Consider the following 16,311-nt stretch of genomic DNA (forward strand, 5'->3'; position numbering starts at 1 on the left):
TCATGGCCTGCACCAGTCCCACCACCGTTAAGGCATGCGTTCGTCGTCGCCGAGCGACTCGCACAGCTATAACGCGTCTCGCATTGCATCTATCTCCTACTCCCAAAGGCTTGGCTGTGGTTACTTCGGTGCAAGCAGCGAAGTACAGATTCACGAGATTGGTAAGGCCTCCGCTCCTTACTCTGCATTATTTAAGGAAATGGATAAGGTATATATACTTCCATAGATCATGTCACACTGGTTACGGTGAACCGAGGTGACACCTACGTGCTTTGTGCTTCAAACTTTGAGCCTGTAAACAGAGATTCACTTATTTGCCCTTTTGACGGTAAAGGTCGAAGCTGCGGTGAAGTGGAATTAGTTGAATGGTGTGTGTATTTGGTGATTAGTATGAAAGGGATGCGGGAAGCGAATTTGCAAGAGGGGATCTTTGCTTTTGACGGAGGCAGCCGCAATAATGGAATGAAATGACCAAAAGATTGGAGTGGAGGAGTTCTTGTCCTGATCCGGACACCAAAGCAAAAGATGACGAAGAGGGGGAGGGAGTTTTCTATCTCCTCAGTTGGGGTGGCCTGCTTCTGGGGGCTCTGCATTTATTGGAGTGTTTCGAGGTGGCGGCTAAGCTGATACCGTCCTTGGTGTCTGACTCCTCTGCCCGCGCGACCCCCTCACCTGGTTGCTTCTTCCCACCTTCACCTCCTTCTCCATTTCTTCCATTTTGTGTACGGTTCTGTAGGTGTGTGTCACGTTTCACATTAGCTCTTGCCTTGTTATGGTTTCTTGATGTTGAATATGCTGCATCTCTTGCTATATATTTTGCTCTCTGCTGGTGCTCTTTGCAGGAAAACGATTCCTGGAGTTGAAGAAAGAGAAGATCCAAAGAGGACGTAGTGAGGAGGAAGAAGAAGCGTAGTGGTAGCAACTGTATCACTTATATAGCAGACGCCAAACCAGAGCTGCCGCTGCTTCTTTGACTGTATCTGAGTCTGTGCTCACATAGGATGGAGGAAAGCAACCGCCGCCACTACAACCGGCGGCGATGGCGGCCAGAGTTCGCCGGGGAGATTGTGGAGGTCCCTGGGGGCCACATTGTGCGGTCCACCGGTCGGAAGGACCGGCACAGCAAGGTGTACACCGCCAAAGGCCTGAGGGACCGCCGCGTCCGCCTCTCGGCGCACACCGCCATCCAGTTCTACGACGTCCAGGACCGCCTCGGCTACGACCGCCCCAGCAAGGCCGTTGACTGGCTCATCCAGAACGCCAAGGCCGCCATAGAGCAGCTCGCGGAGCTCCCCCGCCACCACGCCCCGGCCTACGAATGCATTGAAGTCAATGAGCAACCCATGCAAGCGGCCTCCGACGGCCACAATTCGATCGAGCAGTCCTTATCCGACGCCAAAGCGGTTGCGCCGCTGGGCTACGGTTTCCCTTCTTCGTTCGACAGCAAAACCATCGACGATACTATCAGGACTTTCCCCGGTGCCACAGCCGCTGCGTCATCCCCTTCAGCCCACGCGATGACGTACCGCGATGACACGCCTGACCTGCCCCTGCACACAGGCGGCTGGCCTCAGGACCTCCGCCTCTCTCTACAATCCTTCCACGAACCCATCTTTGAGGAACACCACCGGAGTCCTGATTCCACCCAGCAGTCCTTTCGGTCTGTCACGACCAGTTTGGCTCAAGGCGCCACCTCGGTTACTTGTCCTGTGAACAAGGAGACGATGGTTTGGTGGAATGCGGGCAACACGAGCGACGGCAGCGGCGGAGAGTTCATGCACAGTGCGGCGCTGCCACCGCAATCGGCCGTGCTGCATCTCGTCAACAGCCAATTCCAGATATGCACTCAGAGGGAACCCCTTCAGTCCAGTAATTTCCCTTCGTTTCGCGCTTGGAGGAATCCTACGGCGCTGCATCCGTCATTGGTGTCAACCGTGGCAGACGCGTTCGTGTCGGAAAGCTACGGTGGTTTCTCAGGATTCCACATTCCAACACGAATTCAGGGGGAAGAGCAGCACAACGGAATTGCCACCGTACACTCTGCTTCTCCCCAAGAATACAAACTGCGAGAGAGAGACGACGCAAATGCAACACTAGACTTTTGACGTTTCTTCTAATGGTGAAAACATGAATGTGGTTTTGATGTATGTCTAATTGCTGGCCAGCCAAATCCAGTTCTTCTGCTTGTTCTTCATTCTTTCATGTCCACAAGAGACTAGAACATAGATTCAGTAAGCTACTGACATAATCGGAGCAGGGTGGTCTCTGTTCGATGTCCTTCGCAATGTGCATGAATGAGAGTCGGCATGGGACTTCTGTCTTGATGCTGGGGCTTCCTTAGACGACCAAGAAGATTACAATAATGTGTTGTGTTCCACGATTGCAGGTCCCGGTTCTATTTCAAGATCCATGGTGCAAGTCTTTTTCCTTGATGAGTGGAGATTAGATTGCCAGCCTATATCTCACCCGTATCTCTCTTGCAGGCCAATGTCCAGTTTGAGCAGTGGAGCAAAAAGAAGAAGAAAAAGAGAAATGTAGTCATGTGTATTCTCTCTCTGAAAGGAACACCGTGAAGGTGGACGAATGATGCTTATTTCGTGGACATCTTTCTGTGTCACCCTGCTTTTTAGCGTGTTGCTTCGTGTCTGGAAGTCTCCGGTTGTTATTCCAATCATACCAAATTATCTTCAATCATTTTGGAAGAGAAAACTAATTTATTAATTTAATATTGAGTATGTTAACAGAAGAAGTTGATGACATCTTCAATAACTTGATGTGGTTCGTACCCGTATGCACAAGGTTGTCCACAATGTTTCTGAGATAGAAGTGTTGAGTTTTCAAGATGTCACATGCATGAAGAGTGAGGTCGAGAGCGATTTCCTAATCCGATCCCTCTGACACCCAAGTTAGATGTATATGAAAGAGGTAACCCATAACAACATATAATGGACCATTGTCAATGTAGGCAGGTAGGTGGAGGGTGACCTCTGTCTTCTCCTTCCACTTTAGACACCACGTGACATTTATATATCGGATGCCGATTAAGTGATAATATACTCATTATCATTTATCACCCTCCAAGGTGTACTTCAGAGCTTTCGCAAGAGAGGTCCAAAGTGTGGTGTTTAGTTCATTAGACACGTCAAGCTTATGTCTCTTTAGACCATTGCTAACCTGGTGGCACGTCTAGTTTATATGACATGAGTTTGTACAACACATCTAGTCCATCGTACCTCTCATATCATCTGACATGAGTTCATCCAATAGGTCCATCCAGGATTGCCTCCCTTGACCTAGTCAAGTTTTCAGACCTCCATGACTCGGGTAAAGGCAGGGGTCGAGTTTCTCGACATTCTTATCTTTGGTAAGAGGGGGGGGGGTTGTGGGCGAGGGATTTTTAATTACGTGGGTTAAGCACATTTTTTAGTGAAAAACTTGTGCCTTAAGCACATTTTTTCTTATGTCTCTTGTCATGTTGGGTTTTTAATTACGTGGGTTGGGTTTTTCCAACTCATGTGTCTCATGCATAATTTATCTTGTGTGTCTTCCTATGGTGGGTTTCTTATTACGCGGATTAAGTTTTTCAAACTCACATACCTCAAGCATATTTTGTCTAATGCCTCCCACTATGGCAAGTTTCTTTTTATATGGATCGAGTTTTCCTAACTCACGTGCCTTAAGCACATTTTGTCTTGTGCCTCTCATCATAATAAGTTTCTTATTATGCGGGTTGGGTTTTCGCGACTCACGTGCCATAAGCATATTTCTTCTTATACCTCTAGCCATGGTAGGTTTTTTCTTATTTGGGTCAGATTTTTTCGACCCATGCACCTCGAGTATATTTTCTCTTGTTCCTCCATCATAGTGGGTTTCTTATTATGTGACTTAAGATTTCTTGACTTACACATCTTATGCATATTTTGTCTCGTGCATCCCACCGCAATGGGTTTCTTATTACGTAGATTAGGTTTTTCCAACTCATGTGTCTTTAGCATATTTTGTCTTATGTCATCCGTTGTGGTGGGTCTCTTTCATGCTTTTTATAGTGGTCTTTTCACATCAGTTAGTTTTGCACTCTTCGAGGTGTTCCTTTATCTTTAACTTTTAGTATTACCATTACATCACAGCCCTTCTTAACTATGTACGAAACATTAGCTTTGTCATTTATTAGCAGTCTCTCATGATCAACAATCTCCTCAAGAAGATGGAGGGGCTGAAGAAGAAAAAGGAAGACCTAGCACTTGTTGCTAAGGTAGAGGCCGAGTGATGCCTCACCGAGAGTTAGGTTCGATGAGGGTATACAATTTTGAGCTCATTGAGTAAGTTGTAATGTTTCGGGAGGAGGCGATCCTTGTCTTATCTTGTGAGATGTTAGCCTTTACTAAGTTATCGAGTCTACCTACCCAACTTAGTCCTTATGTCTTTTCATTATTGTGTTGTCAAACTTGTCCATCCGACCAATCTCTTCCTCCGTAGGTCAAGGTCTTAGTTGTAATATATATATATATATATATATATATATATATATTACAACTAGCACCAAAGACATGGTAGACCAAGGCTTGACGAATAGTCACCCCGACCTAACCCCTAGCACCTTAGGGGTAGAACCCTCTTTAAATTTGTAATGTGTTCTGTCCTTGAAGGAACCACCTCTTATATTATCTTGAGGTGATAGATTTCATCTCGGACGACCTTAATGACTCGATATCCCCTTCCCATTTTCATGTTAGCTTATCCCGGGATCTAGTTGAGTTGTTGACTTCAACTTTTCGAAGTACCAAGTCTTGTCTATGTGTGCTTCAATTAGTGGTTCTATCAGCTCAAGACATAGGACAGACTTGAAGTCTTGGGGGTCTAGAGGTGGCGCCATAGGTCGAGCTCTCTTCGGTAGAGAGATCGCTATCATGCAGCACTAACGCGACTTCATCGGGTTGCTTCTTAGCTCTCCTATGTTGGTCCTCATCAGGAACTTCATCACTATGTGGTAGGTCGACACCATCACCCTCCGTCTATTCAATATGGGTCAGCCTAAAATCGCATTATATACTAAGGGGATATCCTCCACTATTAATTTAGTCAGTATTATTTTGGAGCAATCTACGTCTCTGAATATGACGTACAGGTTCATGATCCTAAGAAGCAAGATAGAGTCACTAGCGAATCTTATTAGTAAAGAAGTTATAAGGGTAGATCGTTAGTTAATAATACGAGTTTATGGAAAGCATCAAAGTAGAAGATATCAACAGATCTATTTATGTTAATTATGACCCTTTTCACCCAAGCATTGATCATCCACATAGAAACTATCAAGGAATCATCATGATTCAGGTCGAGGTACTCTGTTTCTTCCTCCTTTAATGTTATCTTTAGGTCGTTCTCTGTCCTCATACACTTTTTAATAGTAGCTCAAGTATAAACCTTGCTATCCAATGAGCTATCTCCCCCAAAGATAAGTCTACCAATAATGATGTCAACCTGCCTCTCCACTAGTCGTAGAGGTCAGGGTGAGAGTTCTTAATGCTTTTAAACGAACTGCCCATCGTGTTCTCGATGAATGAGTTTTTCAATTTGCTCTTTCAAGTCACGACAATTCTCTGTGTCATAGTCGTAATCCCAGTAGAATCAGTAGTATTTAAACTTCTCTCTTTTTGCCAATGGGGTGTTCATCGGGTGATGGTCTTTTAAATGCTCATTATCTTTTATCAGTATAAAAACTTCAATTCTAGTAATATTTAGGGAGGTCAATTCGAACCTTAGGTGATATAACTCGGGTTGTTCATTTCTCCTTCGTCGTAGTGACCTTAGGGCCAAGGCTGATTGTAGTAACTCATGCTTCGACCTTCTGCATCACTCTTCATGCTTGTCGAAGACCATTACCTTAGCAGTGACATATTGATTGGCCCTTTGAAGTGTCTTTGGTACAGTTGACGATGATCTCTCTATCAATAACCAAAAGAAGTAAAAGGGTTTTAGCCATATCATGAAGGCTTATATTAAGGGTAATTGATGAGCACCTAGCATACTTCAAATCATGCTCGTGAACTAAGTGATGAAATTTATGAGTATTCCTTCCTCCCACTACTTGAGTCTGAGGAGCATTACCGTTGATGGCTATGGCCATACGTTCTCGAGAAAGTAAAGTTCGAACTCCTTTGTGAGATGGGCAAAGAAATTGATGGAAATTAGTTTTAGGCAGGTATGTCATTCTCGTGTTGGGTCTCATAACGTGGTTAGAAAGGTGCAGCACATCATGGCATCTAAAGTATCATAAAATGACATTTGGGCATAAAAAAGCTTTAATGTGCTATGTCAAGTTGACACTACCATCGAATGCCTCTAAATATGGGAGGCAAAAGTTTACTAGAATCAATTCATCCTAGATTTTTTGAGTGAATGACGAATGACCTAAGGTGGGGTTGATCAATGCTTCTCATTTTGATTGTTGGAACTCTCGTCGTATCTCCTCCAAACATCAATCTGTTTGTCATAGTTAGATTCACATGGAATCCTCTATCGACTCTATCGATTGGGCCTCGAATTTAGGCATGGTAGAGTGATGGTGTGGTTCACTGAATTTCATGATTGAGGATCGAAGTGCCCCCTCGATCGACGGTTCGACGAGTCACAGGCGCTCTTGGGATGTTGGCACCACATCATGTCGGGAAACATCGACAGGTGCTAGTGTCGATTGAGGTGGACTCGGTGATGACAATTGAGGTTATGACACTACTTGCTAGGTTAACTACGATAAAAGTGGAATAATAGCTTGTATTATGCCTGTTAACATCTATACTTGTTGAGTGAGATTTAATAATACATTGGTAGGAACGAGCAAGTGGCTTAAGGCCATCCTTGGGGGTAAAACACTCAGGTCGTTGAATAGACACCAGTATCGTATTAGTGTCAGCATAGAGGTAGATATGCCAATGTGTAGAAAGGGTAGCTGTTACCCCCTCTTGAGTGAATGTACTATGGGTCAAGGGCAAAGCTTCTTCGCTCGAGTGTTCATTAAAAGGGTCAACGCACGATTGTTCCTATAATATTGGGCCCTCCTTCTAAAGCCAAAAATAAGGTATTAAGTCAATAACACCCTAATTAGTTCGATGTGGCCTAACCCATATGCGCAAAGTTGTGTAAGGTGCCACATGCATGAATATCAAGGTTTCCCGACTTGATCGCTCCAACACCTAAGTTAATAACCCGAAGTGTATGAGTATAGATGTGAGTGGTCAAAAAAGGTAACCTCCAATTTCATTGTGCTGAAGATGAGCTTTTATACCCAATCGTAAAGGGGCAAAATATTTCATATAATATTTTATGGAGAGGTAATATCTAACCAACTCCAAAAGCCTCCCCTTGATCTCTTGTTCATATGAGTGACAAAAGAGGGGCAATCCATAATCAGCTACCTTGGACTTTGTTCATAAGGGCAGATAGGTAGAGGGTGACCTTCATCTTTTCCTTCTTCTCTGGATACCATGTGACAGTTATATGTCAGATGACGATTAGCTAATGATGTACCCACTATCATTTACACCCCCCCCCCCCCTTAGCGTGCTTCGGGGCTCTCGCGAGAGAGGTCTGAAGTGTGACATCTAGTTCATTCGGCATGTCAAGTTTATACCTCTTCGATCCATTATTGACCTAATAGTATATCCAGTTCATCCAGCACATCTAGTCCATCGTCCCCCTTATATAGTCTAGCACGAGTTCGTCTATCATGACTTTGGAAATGTTGAATTATATAAAACTACATCCAAAGTATTTTCAATAATTCTCGATTAGTTTTGTGTTTGAATGATTTAGTTACTGTTTTGAATAATATTAAATTAATATCTAGAAATGTACTTAGTGAGTCATTTTATAATAGGCTCTCAGAGCCATTACTCATATAATCGAAGCTTATTATGAGAAGTGAGTACACATTTCTTTCGAGCTTAACCATAGTTATGTCACCTCAAATTTAGGATATAATAATATCCCGTTAACTCAATCGATATCATTTGTAATGACTCAATTGTCAATATATCGATACGATGATCATATATAAGACACAAAGAGTTGAGGTGTCAGCCATGTCGAGGTGTTGTTCATGTGTCAGCTTTGGCCACGTCTCTAATAAAAAACAAAACCAAAACCAAAATTTAATCTAACATTCACAAGTAAATATAAGATATATAACGTAAAATGATATTAGATTCAAACCACTGCTTTAGTCCTTTTTGAAAAGTCATCTCATCAAACAAGAAAATCTCATTCATATATGTCAGCACAAACGTTTCCGACACTCAAAAGTCTAATATACCGATTCACTTGTCGTTCTCCCACTTCTCCCTTTCACACATTTCGGTCTCTCATGAACTATCTTCGCAATGACCTCCAAGCAACCCAAAGCCACAACGAAGATGACTTGTCTGCTACCCAATCCCTTGGTCAATGGTGATAACATCATCCTCTGCATTTGAAGTCTCCTGCTCAACACATCTCTTCTGTCCTCCTCCGGAAGAAATAGCAGTAGCGGAGAAGGGAGTAGTCGGACGGACCTCCACGCTCACAAGGCAACCACCAAACCCTCCCCGAGCCAAGCCGCCCATGTCTTACGTCCCACCGGCCGGCAGGTGGATGCCGCCGGACTACCCGCTACAGGACAGCTACAGCATCAGCACCGCCATCCTCTCGACCGCCCTTGTTTTGCTGGCATTGGCCGTGGCCGTCATCGTCTTCCTCCACCTTTACCTTCGCCACGTCCTCCGCCGCCGCCTCGCCGCCATCGACCGTCTCCGCGACCGTGCCGCCATCACCGATGCAGACGATCCTCCGCCCGCCGTGGGGCTCGACCCCTCCGCGATCGCCGCCCTGCCGGCCTTTCCGTTCCGAAGGAGGAGCGGCAGCGAGGAGGAAGGCAGCGCCGCGGATTGCGCTGTGTGCTTGGGCGCGGCGGAGGAAGGCGAGATGGTCAGGCTGCTGCCCGACTGCAAGCACCTGTTCCACGTGGGATGCATCGACATGTGGCTGGCTTCCCACGTGACGTGCCCGGTCTGCCGCGCGATGGTCGAGCCGCCACCGGTCACGGCAACGCTGGTGAGGGAGTCGTCGGGAGCTGCGACGAGTGCGCAGGAAGGGACGCCGGGGTCGAAGGAGGCGGGCTCGGTGTCGTCGCGGCTGGGTGCATCAGTGAGGAGGATGTTGAGTCGAGAGAGGTCAACGACGCGGCGAGCACAAGGAGAGGCACCGGAAGATTTGGAGAGACAGTGAGTATAGCCTCCTGCTCAGCCTGCGGTAGCTATGGAATTGCTATACATGTATAGTGGTTGGATGATTTGGAGTGGGGATCGTACAGAAACATCACAGGAATCATTAAAAACATGGTTAAGTATCTTTGGACCATAAAACTAATTACATTCCCCGTAATGTTAATTTGGCTCAACTATATTGCTTACGGAATGGTAATGGTGTTATTGCTTGGTGAGTGGATTATTGGTGCAAAGATGTTTGGTAGTTGACCTTAATTGAAGAAAATTAAATTTTGAAAGATATAAAATATGAAGTGTTTATTTATCACACTTACGTCAGCCTTTTGAATTCGGTGTCATGTATTGTCAAGAATTAAATATCGATGAGTCTGAATCAAATTAGTCAAGTTAACATTTTATGAGGTGGAGAATGGTTCAATCTAATATTTCTAACATAAATAGTACCTAATTCTTTCCATCTTATGTGGTATGATCGTATGAGGTTTGAGTCATTGGTTTGAATCATGTGACTTAGGTAAACACTGTCATATCGTAAAATATATCAAATATATTAATAGCATGATGATGCTATTCTTTATTATTAGGACTGAAAACTATGTAGAAATACTCATCACAACCAATCGTGACTGTGATGAATAAGAAGATTAATTTATTTGGATCTAATTTGCTCTAATAATGAATCTGATGATGATGATCTCAACGATTATAATGGTCACTCCAATGATAATGATAAAATCTAGCATATACATAAAAGAGACTCTTATATAGTCATGATTTTTTTATACTTAAACAAATATTATTTTTTGTCAGATTGTGAATAACGTAATGAATATTGTCAATAATTATATGATAATAAATATATTTAGTTCTGAGTAGTAGATATGTTTTGAAATCCATCTCCAAAGCACAAATGGGATCCAAAGTAATGTTGAGCATCTCCACGGTTCTGCCTTCCAACATCTATCTCCATGTTGCTCCTCACCATCTGCTTTGGTTTTGGCCATGGCATCAATAGATTTGAGGGCCAGAGAGGCAGGCAGGCAAGGCACAGAAATAATTGGATTTTGGGTTCCTCCTTTCCCTGCATGCGCCGGACAAGACAAAGACCTGCGAAGACTGGCCAATCTCGTCATGGGCCCCGCTCTTTCTACCAATGTTGAAGCTCGCGCTCCCTGAACGCTGCGACGTGGGCGACAGGTAAAAATTGCAACTTGGTGTATCATCCGTCCAGGTAAACCTCACAACAAGTGCTGCTTTCCTCTGCGTTGCCTCTTTACTTCCCTTTTGTCCCTAATAATGTGGGGAATATAAGGCCACAGAATGGGTTTTGATGATCGATAATTATATACCTGCATCGATCCTGAAAGGGCATTGAGGGTGATATGCCATCTCTCGCCTCGAAAACCTTTCGGAGTGATCTAAGCATCGTGGCTCCTTACCACTGCTAATTCCTGAGGTTTAATGATGAGGATCATATCAGACGTTTTTTTTTATGCTCGAGCAAAATGTTTATGCCCATCCGGTCTCATCTCGCTGCCTTAATGGCAGCCTTAGCAGCAAGTTGAGGTAAAAGCTTCGAGTTCTGGTGTGGATAAGCTGAAGCTCGTAAGAGGTTGAGGTTGAGGAAGAAAGTAGAGCTTGGAAAGGAGAAGAGGCACAGCACCACCATGTGAGAGGCACATTAATTTTGCGACAAAGCAACGAGGGAGGGAGCACGCCAACAGTGCTCGTGGCCAAGACATCATTCACATCTATAACTAGCCTGCACATATCCTCTCTCTCTCTCTCTCTCTCTCTCTCTCATAATTCTTGAACAGCTCATCCGCAACCCTGTGGAACACAAAATTATTGGACTGGCCATCTCCTTTTCGATCATGAGATACGTATAGCTTACGTGCATTAGTGCTCCAAATGCGCGGCAGAGCCAACGCCATCTATTGGATCGAGCATGTATCTTGCATACGCCTATGACGTGACCATCCACAGTGGATGCATGGCAGACAAGCGCGTGTTAAGTTACAGTCGAAAGCAGAAGTCGACTTATAGTTCAATCAAGGCCTTTTTCTGGTCTTCGTGTGGACGAGCACGTAACTCTTTCTGCGTCTCAAAGCTTAGACTTGGCGAGTCATATACTATATAGCAGGCTCGATGGTCATACTATATGGAGAATGGATACCTATGTGCCGATTTGGAATGGGGAGAGGCAACGGGAGGTTTGGTCACATCGGCACGTGGTTGCTGATTCCTGCACTTTGATTGATGCGAACGGCTGCTGCGGCTTTCCTGTGATACCGTTGATCCCAACTCCCTTCTCTTCTCTCTCTCTCTCTCTCTCTGTACTCAACCCCAGCTGTTGCTAGCTGTCTCCCTCATCCCTTGTCATGTGACCCTCTCCCTCCTCCTCCTCCTTCCACCGCCAGCTTAAGCTGCCAGGCCACCACCTTCACCACCATGCTAAAGACAAGAGAGATGTCTGTGAGAGAGAGAGGGAGGGAGGGAGAGTCACAGAGGACAATTGCAAGGGAAGTGTCTCCTTCCATGAATTTGGATGCAGGGCATGATGCTGCAGCTGCCCATCTGCCATGTCATAAGATAGCAAGCATTGGCTGTGCAATCTGATCAGCTTAATTCTAGCTTCTCTCTCTCTCTCTCTCTCTCTGCGTTTGCATACACATGCAGGGATCAGAGGGAACAACGGCGCAGCTCCCTCCCAAAGTCCCTAACACCATGTCCAACAACTGGCCTTACTTCGCCCACCACCCCGCACCTGCTGCCGCATTGGCCCCCCATCATTTCTTCCCGGCCCACCCTCCGGCCTGGGCCGACGAGTTCCTGGACTTCTCTGCCACCCGACGGAACCACCACCGCCGCTCCGCCAGCGATTCCGTTGCCTTCCTGGAGGCCCCGCTCGTGGAGGAGAGCGGAGGCTTCGACCGCCTCGATGACGAACAGCTCATGTCCATGTTCTCCGACGAGATGCCGGCGCCGCCATCGTCGTCGTCGGATCAAGACAGCATGAACGAGGACAAACCGGCTGCTGCGGGTCAGATGGAGGCGCAAAGCATGTGCAAGACGGAGCCAGAGGCAGCGTCCGGGCCGACGGCGGCGCGAGCAGGCGCTGAGTCCGAGTCGGTTGTCGACCCGAAGAGGGTGAAGAGGTGAGGCCAAGATCTGGTAATTCGCTAGCAACGAACAACAACAACAACATTTCCGATTTGGCCATAACCAAGTGGTGTTGATGCTTGCATGGAAGAATTAGGATCCTCGCCAACAGGCAGTCGGCGCAGAGGTCCCGAGTGCGCAAGCTTCAGTACATCTCGGAGCTCGAGCGCAGCGTGTCTTCGTTGCAGGCACGTACAAACCTTCTCAACTATAAATAAATCTTTGCGGTAGAAGTAGACCTACTGCTCCTTTTGCTAACGATCGACTGTGTGTGGGATGTCCAAACGAAGACCGAAGTATCAGCACTGTCTCCTCGCGTCGCCTTCCTCGATCACCAGCGCTCCCTTCTCACGATGGGCAACAGCCATCTCAAGCAGAAGATTGCAGCGCTTGCGCAGGACAAGATCTTCAAGGATGGTGAGTGCTTCTCAACAGCGGCGCTGAGACTAAATTAAGCTCAAAGTTGGTAGAATTTCTTGAGCTGTATTGCTACTCTTCTATTCTTAGTCTCGAAAAGTTCCGATCTACCAAATAAACAAGCCGACACGAATGCATTTCTTTGCCAATTTTAATCAAAGATTTGAAGTGGATGAGGTTTTTCGTGAGATGCTGCAGCACATCGAGAAGCCCTGAAGAAAGAGATCGAGAGACTTCGACGAATCTACGATCAGCAGAATCTCGATAGATTGGCGGCTTCCGACGCCGAACCTGCCGCGCGCACAGAGAAAGAACTGCTTAGCTGACGGAGAGTACGCAGCAGCAGCAGTAGTCGAGGTGGTGGCTTTCATTAAATATGAATTCATGGTTTTTACGTTGTATTCTTTTTCATCTTCATATTCTCTCTCTCTCTCTCTCTCTCTCCATTTGAGAGGAAACAGAGCATGTTTGGGCTGCAGTGGCGCACTTGTGCGTTGCCGAAAGTGATTGTTCCAAGGCATCATTGTGTGTTTATTAACCGGAGATCTGTGTGTTCGTTCCATTAATCGATAGATTATTCTAATTTTGCTCCTCAAATCTTTGGTTATTCATATTCATTCCCACTATTTTGTGGGAGCAAATGTAGAAAGACAAAGAAATGTAGCAAATACATAATATATGAATATAAAGATGCCTTTACTGGATGTGAGCATAACGAAGAATAAATATCAAGGTGTGTATGTATATTGATATGGAACAGTGGTTTTTCTTCTATAGAAAATTTGAAGAGATGAAAAATATGATAACTAAAAGATAATAAAAATTTAAAATTTAAAAACTACACGATTTATTCTTTTTAAGGAATAAACTAATGTGATGAATGAATGAATGAATGTAGACGATAAAATCATATCATCAGAAACATAATCATTGTATAATTTACTGATCCATTCTCTAATGATTCATTACGATATTCTATTTCCTTTTTATAGACTAAGTGAATATTAAAATAATATTTCTTAATTTGATTTGAAAATTATTTTTTATATTTTATATTATTCTTAATTGATAGACTTTGGAGATGAATTTATAATTCTCAATTACTCTTTTTTATATTTATTTATTTTTTTTTCATAGATGTTATCATATGACAACTTATAACATATGTAAAACATCACTAAAATAATCAGATTTATTCACATAAAATATAATTAAATTGATCGTACGTAGTTATCATATATAAATAATTAGGTCTTATTTCCGATACATGTTTTAATTAATTAACCGTATTAGTACATTCCACGTGATGCTACAGTGTTCCCCCTCCGTTATATTGTTAACCTAAACCGACGAACCCACGTGTATATATATACACACACGGTAATTATATGTATATAGCGTCAATCTCTCTCTCTCTGTCGTTGTCTCCAACATCTATTTTCCTTTACTGTAATAAGAAAATACCCTTCAAAATACTGGATTTATACACACCATAAAAAAAGAAATCCTACACGGGTTGAAAAATACACTGGAAACCAAAAAAATGACCCACTCAACTCCGGTGGACCCACCGGCGTCACCGCAGCTCCGTCATCGAACTGTTCATTCCCACAATGAATGGTAGATCTGCTCCGTCGAAATGGCCCCACCCCCGTGGTAAAACGAAAAATAACATTTCGAGTCATCACAGCCAGCCGCCCCCTGCATGCACTGGTCGACGTACCAGTCACCGGCGTAGCTGCCCGGGCACGTGATCACCTCTGCCTCCGCCTCCATCTCCATCTCCATCCAGTTAAAGCAATCATCGACGGCATATCTCGAGAAATCGTGGCCGTCGAGGTCGCAGAGGATGTCATCCAAGCCACAGTCCTCGCAGTCCTCGTCAGGATGAAGGATCGCCTGGTCCGGCGCCGTAATGAAACCGCCAGATGCCATCTCTTCTTCCAACGACCGGATTACTGTCTCGACCCGGTCACCGTCGAACTCCTCGGCCGCAGACTCATCCAACCACTTCATCAGAAGGGTGTCATCGATCTCGGGATCGTATATGTCATCGAGGTTATCCTCGTCAAAGGAATTCTCCCAACCATCAACGGACATGGACGCCATTCCGAGGAAAGGGGAGAGAGAAGAAGAGAGCGCAAAAGAACGAGATGTCAGGCCGATGAGATGAGGAGTTGGTGATTGCTATGACATTGGGGTTTATATAACAGTAGGTTGTGGATTGGCTTCAATGCCACCACAAACAATAAGGCACTGCACCAACTGCTCTCATGTGAGTGAGGTAGATGAATAGATAGATTCAATTGCTTGGATCACAGGCAGAGAGCGCCTCATTAATCAAATCAAGCGAACTTTCCAGCTAAGCTATAAAGTGAGGTATGGAGCAAATGCGGTGAAGGGGGACAGGAACAGGGAGGTGGCATCATCAACAGGGCAAGTCTTAAATATAATACATTTACGTGGGAGTTGGCAGGACAGAGCAGGGAAGGAAAGCCGACAACATGGCAGAAACCGAGGGATTTGGATTTGATGGGAAGATGCATATTATCCGAGTTCAGATGGGCTACCCAAACAGGATAGCCTTTAGCAACAAAGTAATATTAATCGCTAAAAAATGACTCAGAAGAAGAGCATTTGTCACTGAAACACCCGACAAACATGAGGTTTTTGATGATGAACACTTATGATCATACTTAAGGCTCTTTTATGTTGTACATATAAGTGAACCATTTGAAGATCCACTAGAATAAAGGAGAAAGCAAGACAGCATTAGCTCCGAGAGGGATATAACTAGTGAGACGGTAAATAAAGTTTGCTTTTGGTTGGATGGTTGGATCTACGCTGAATGCCTGCCCTCTCGACCAAGTGAAAAAAGGAGGCATTTGGTCGAGCACATGGCGATGTTAGGTGGGTGGGTGGATCTGTGCTCTCTTCCGACGTCCTTGACAGCATTCGGCCGTAGACTTGAGAACCCACCGTCCACATGCAGCTCATCCACTGCCATTCTTGTGCGGTCACAGGCCTAGGAAGTTGCTTGTGACTTCCGGCTGTCTCCTGACTTCATTGTGCGTGTGGACCCTCAAGCTGTGAATCCTGGGATGCAACCATGCATGCCAATGCTTTTTTTTCGACTTCTTTGTGGTAGAGAGGACTCGAGAGAAGACCACTACAAGAAGTGTACAAGCAATATGACAATGTAGAAGATATTAATTAGGGTTCTTTTCTTTTACTCGATCGTCAGTGTGATGTATAGTGGCAGACTATCACTTTACTGGAGAGGGCAAAGCTCCACTAAAGAGGTTAAAGGATGTAATGTGAGTGCCGTAAAACCTAATGTAGTTCATGCATCCGGACAAGAAGCCGAGAAGGCTGGACCGACATGACTACCGAAGGAGAAGACAGACAGACAAACAAACAAACATATGAGTGGCTGCTTCAAAATGGTGTACTCGATGCCATTAAATGGTGCATC

General features: G+C 44.9%; 3 protein-coding genes across 5 annotated transcripts; all 3 read left to right on the forward strand.

The window, feature by feature from the left end:
* Positions 1-19: 19 nt before the first annotated feature.
* On the forward strand, positions 20-2,231 carry LOC135635135 (transcription factor PCF5-like). Of its 2 annotated transcripts, none has more exons than XM_065146014.1 (2): positions 20-161; positions 843-2,231. In XM_065146014.1, exon 2 carries the CDS (start codon positions 1,002-1,004, stop codon positions 2,103-2,105), a length of 1,104 nt encoding a protein of 367 aa, XP_065002086.1. In that variant the 5' UTR covers positions 20-161; positions 843-1,001; the 3' UTR covers positions 2,106-2,231. The 2 variants fall into 2 exon arrangements, with proteins under 2 accessions (XP_065002086.1, XP_065002081.1); XM_065146009.1 differs by lacking the exon at positions 20-161 and adding an exon at positions 474-736.
* A 6,085-nt stretch (positions 2,232-8,316) lies between these two features.
* Positions 8,317-9,490, forward strand: LOC103979738 (RING-H2 finger protein ATL40-like). Its single transcript, XM_009395925.3, has one exon. The coding sequence runs from the start codon at positions 8,440-8,442 to the stop codon at positions 9,256-9,258; it is 819 nt and encodes a 272-aa protein (XP_009394200.3). The 5' UTR covers positions 8,317-8,439; the 3' UTR covers positions 9,259-9,490.
* A 1,957-nt stretch (positions 9,491-11,447) lies between these two features.
* LOC135638339 (basic leucine zipper 2-like) lies at positions 11,448-13,379 on the forward strand. 2 transcript variants are annotated; one of them, XM_065151448.1, is made up of 4 exons: positions 11,448-12,415; positions 12,517-12,607; positions 12,710-12,881; positions 13,035-13,379. In XM_065151448.1, exons 1-3 carry the CDS (start codon positions 11,931-11,933, stop codon positions 12,872-12,874), a joined length of 741 nt encoding a protein of 246 aa, XP_065007520.1. In that variant the 5' UTR covers positions 11,448-11,930; the 3' UTR covers positions 12,875-12,881; positions 13,035-13,379. The 2 variants fall into 2 exon arrangements, with proteins under 2 accessions (XP_065007520.1, XP_065007514.1); XM_065151442.1 differs by having other exon boundaries at positions 11,451-12,415; positions 12,710-12,836.
* Positions 13,380-16,311: the final 2,932 nt, after the last annotated feature.

Source organism: Musa acuminata, chromosome BXJ1-3 (assembly GCF_036884655.1).
Source record: "Musa acuminata AAA Group cultivar baxijiao chromosome BXJ1-3, Cavendish_Baxijiao_AAA, whole genome shotgun sequence".
Lineage (NCBI taxonomy): Eukaryota > Viridiplantae > Streptophyta > Magnoliopsida > Zingiberales > Musaceae > Musa > Musa acuminata.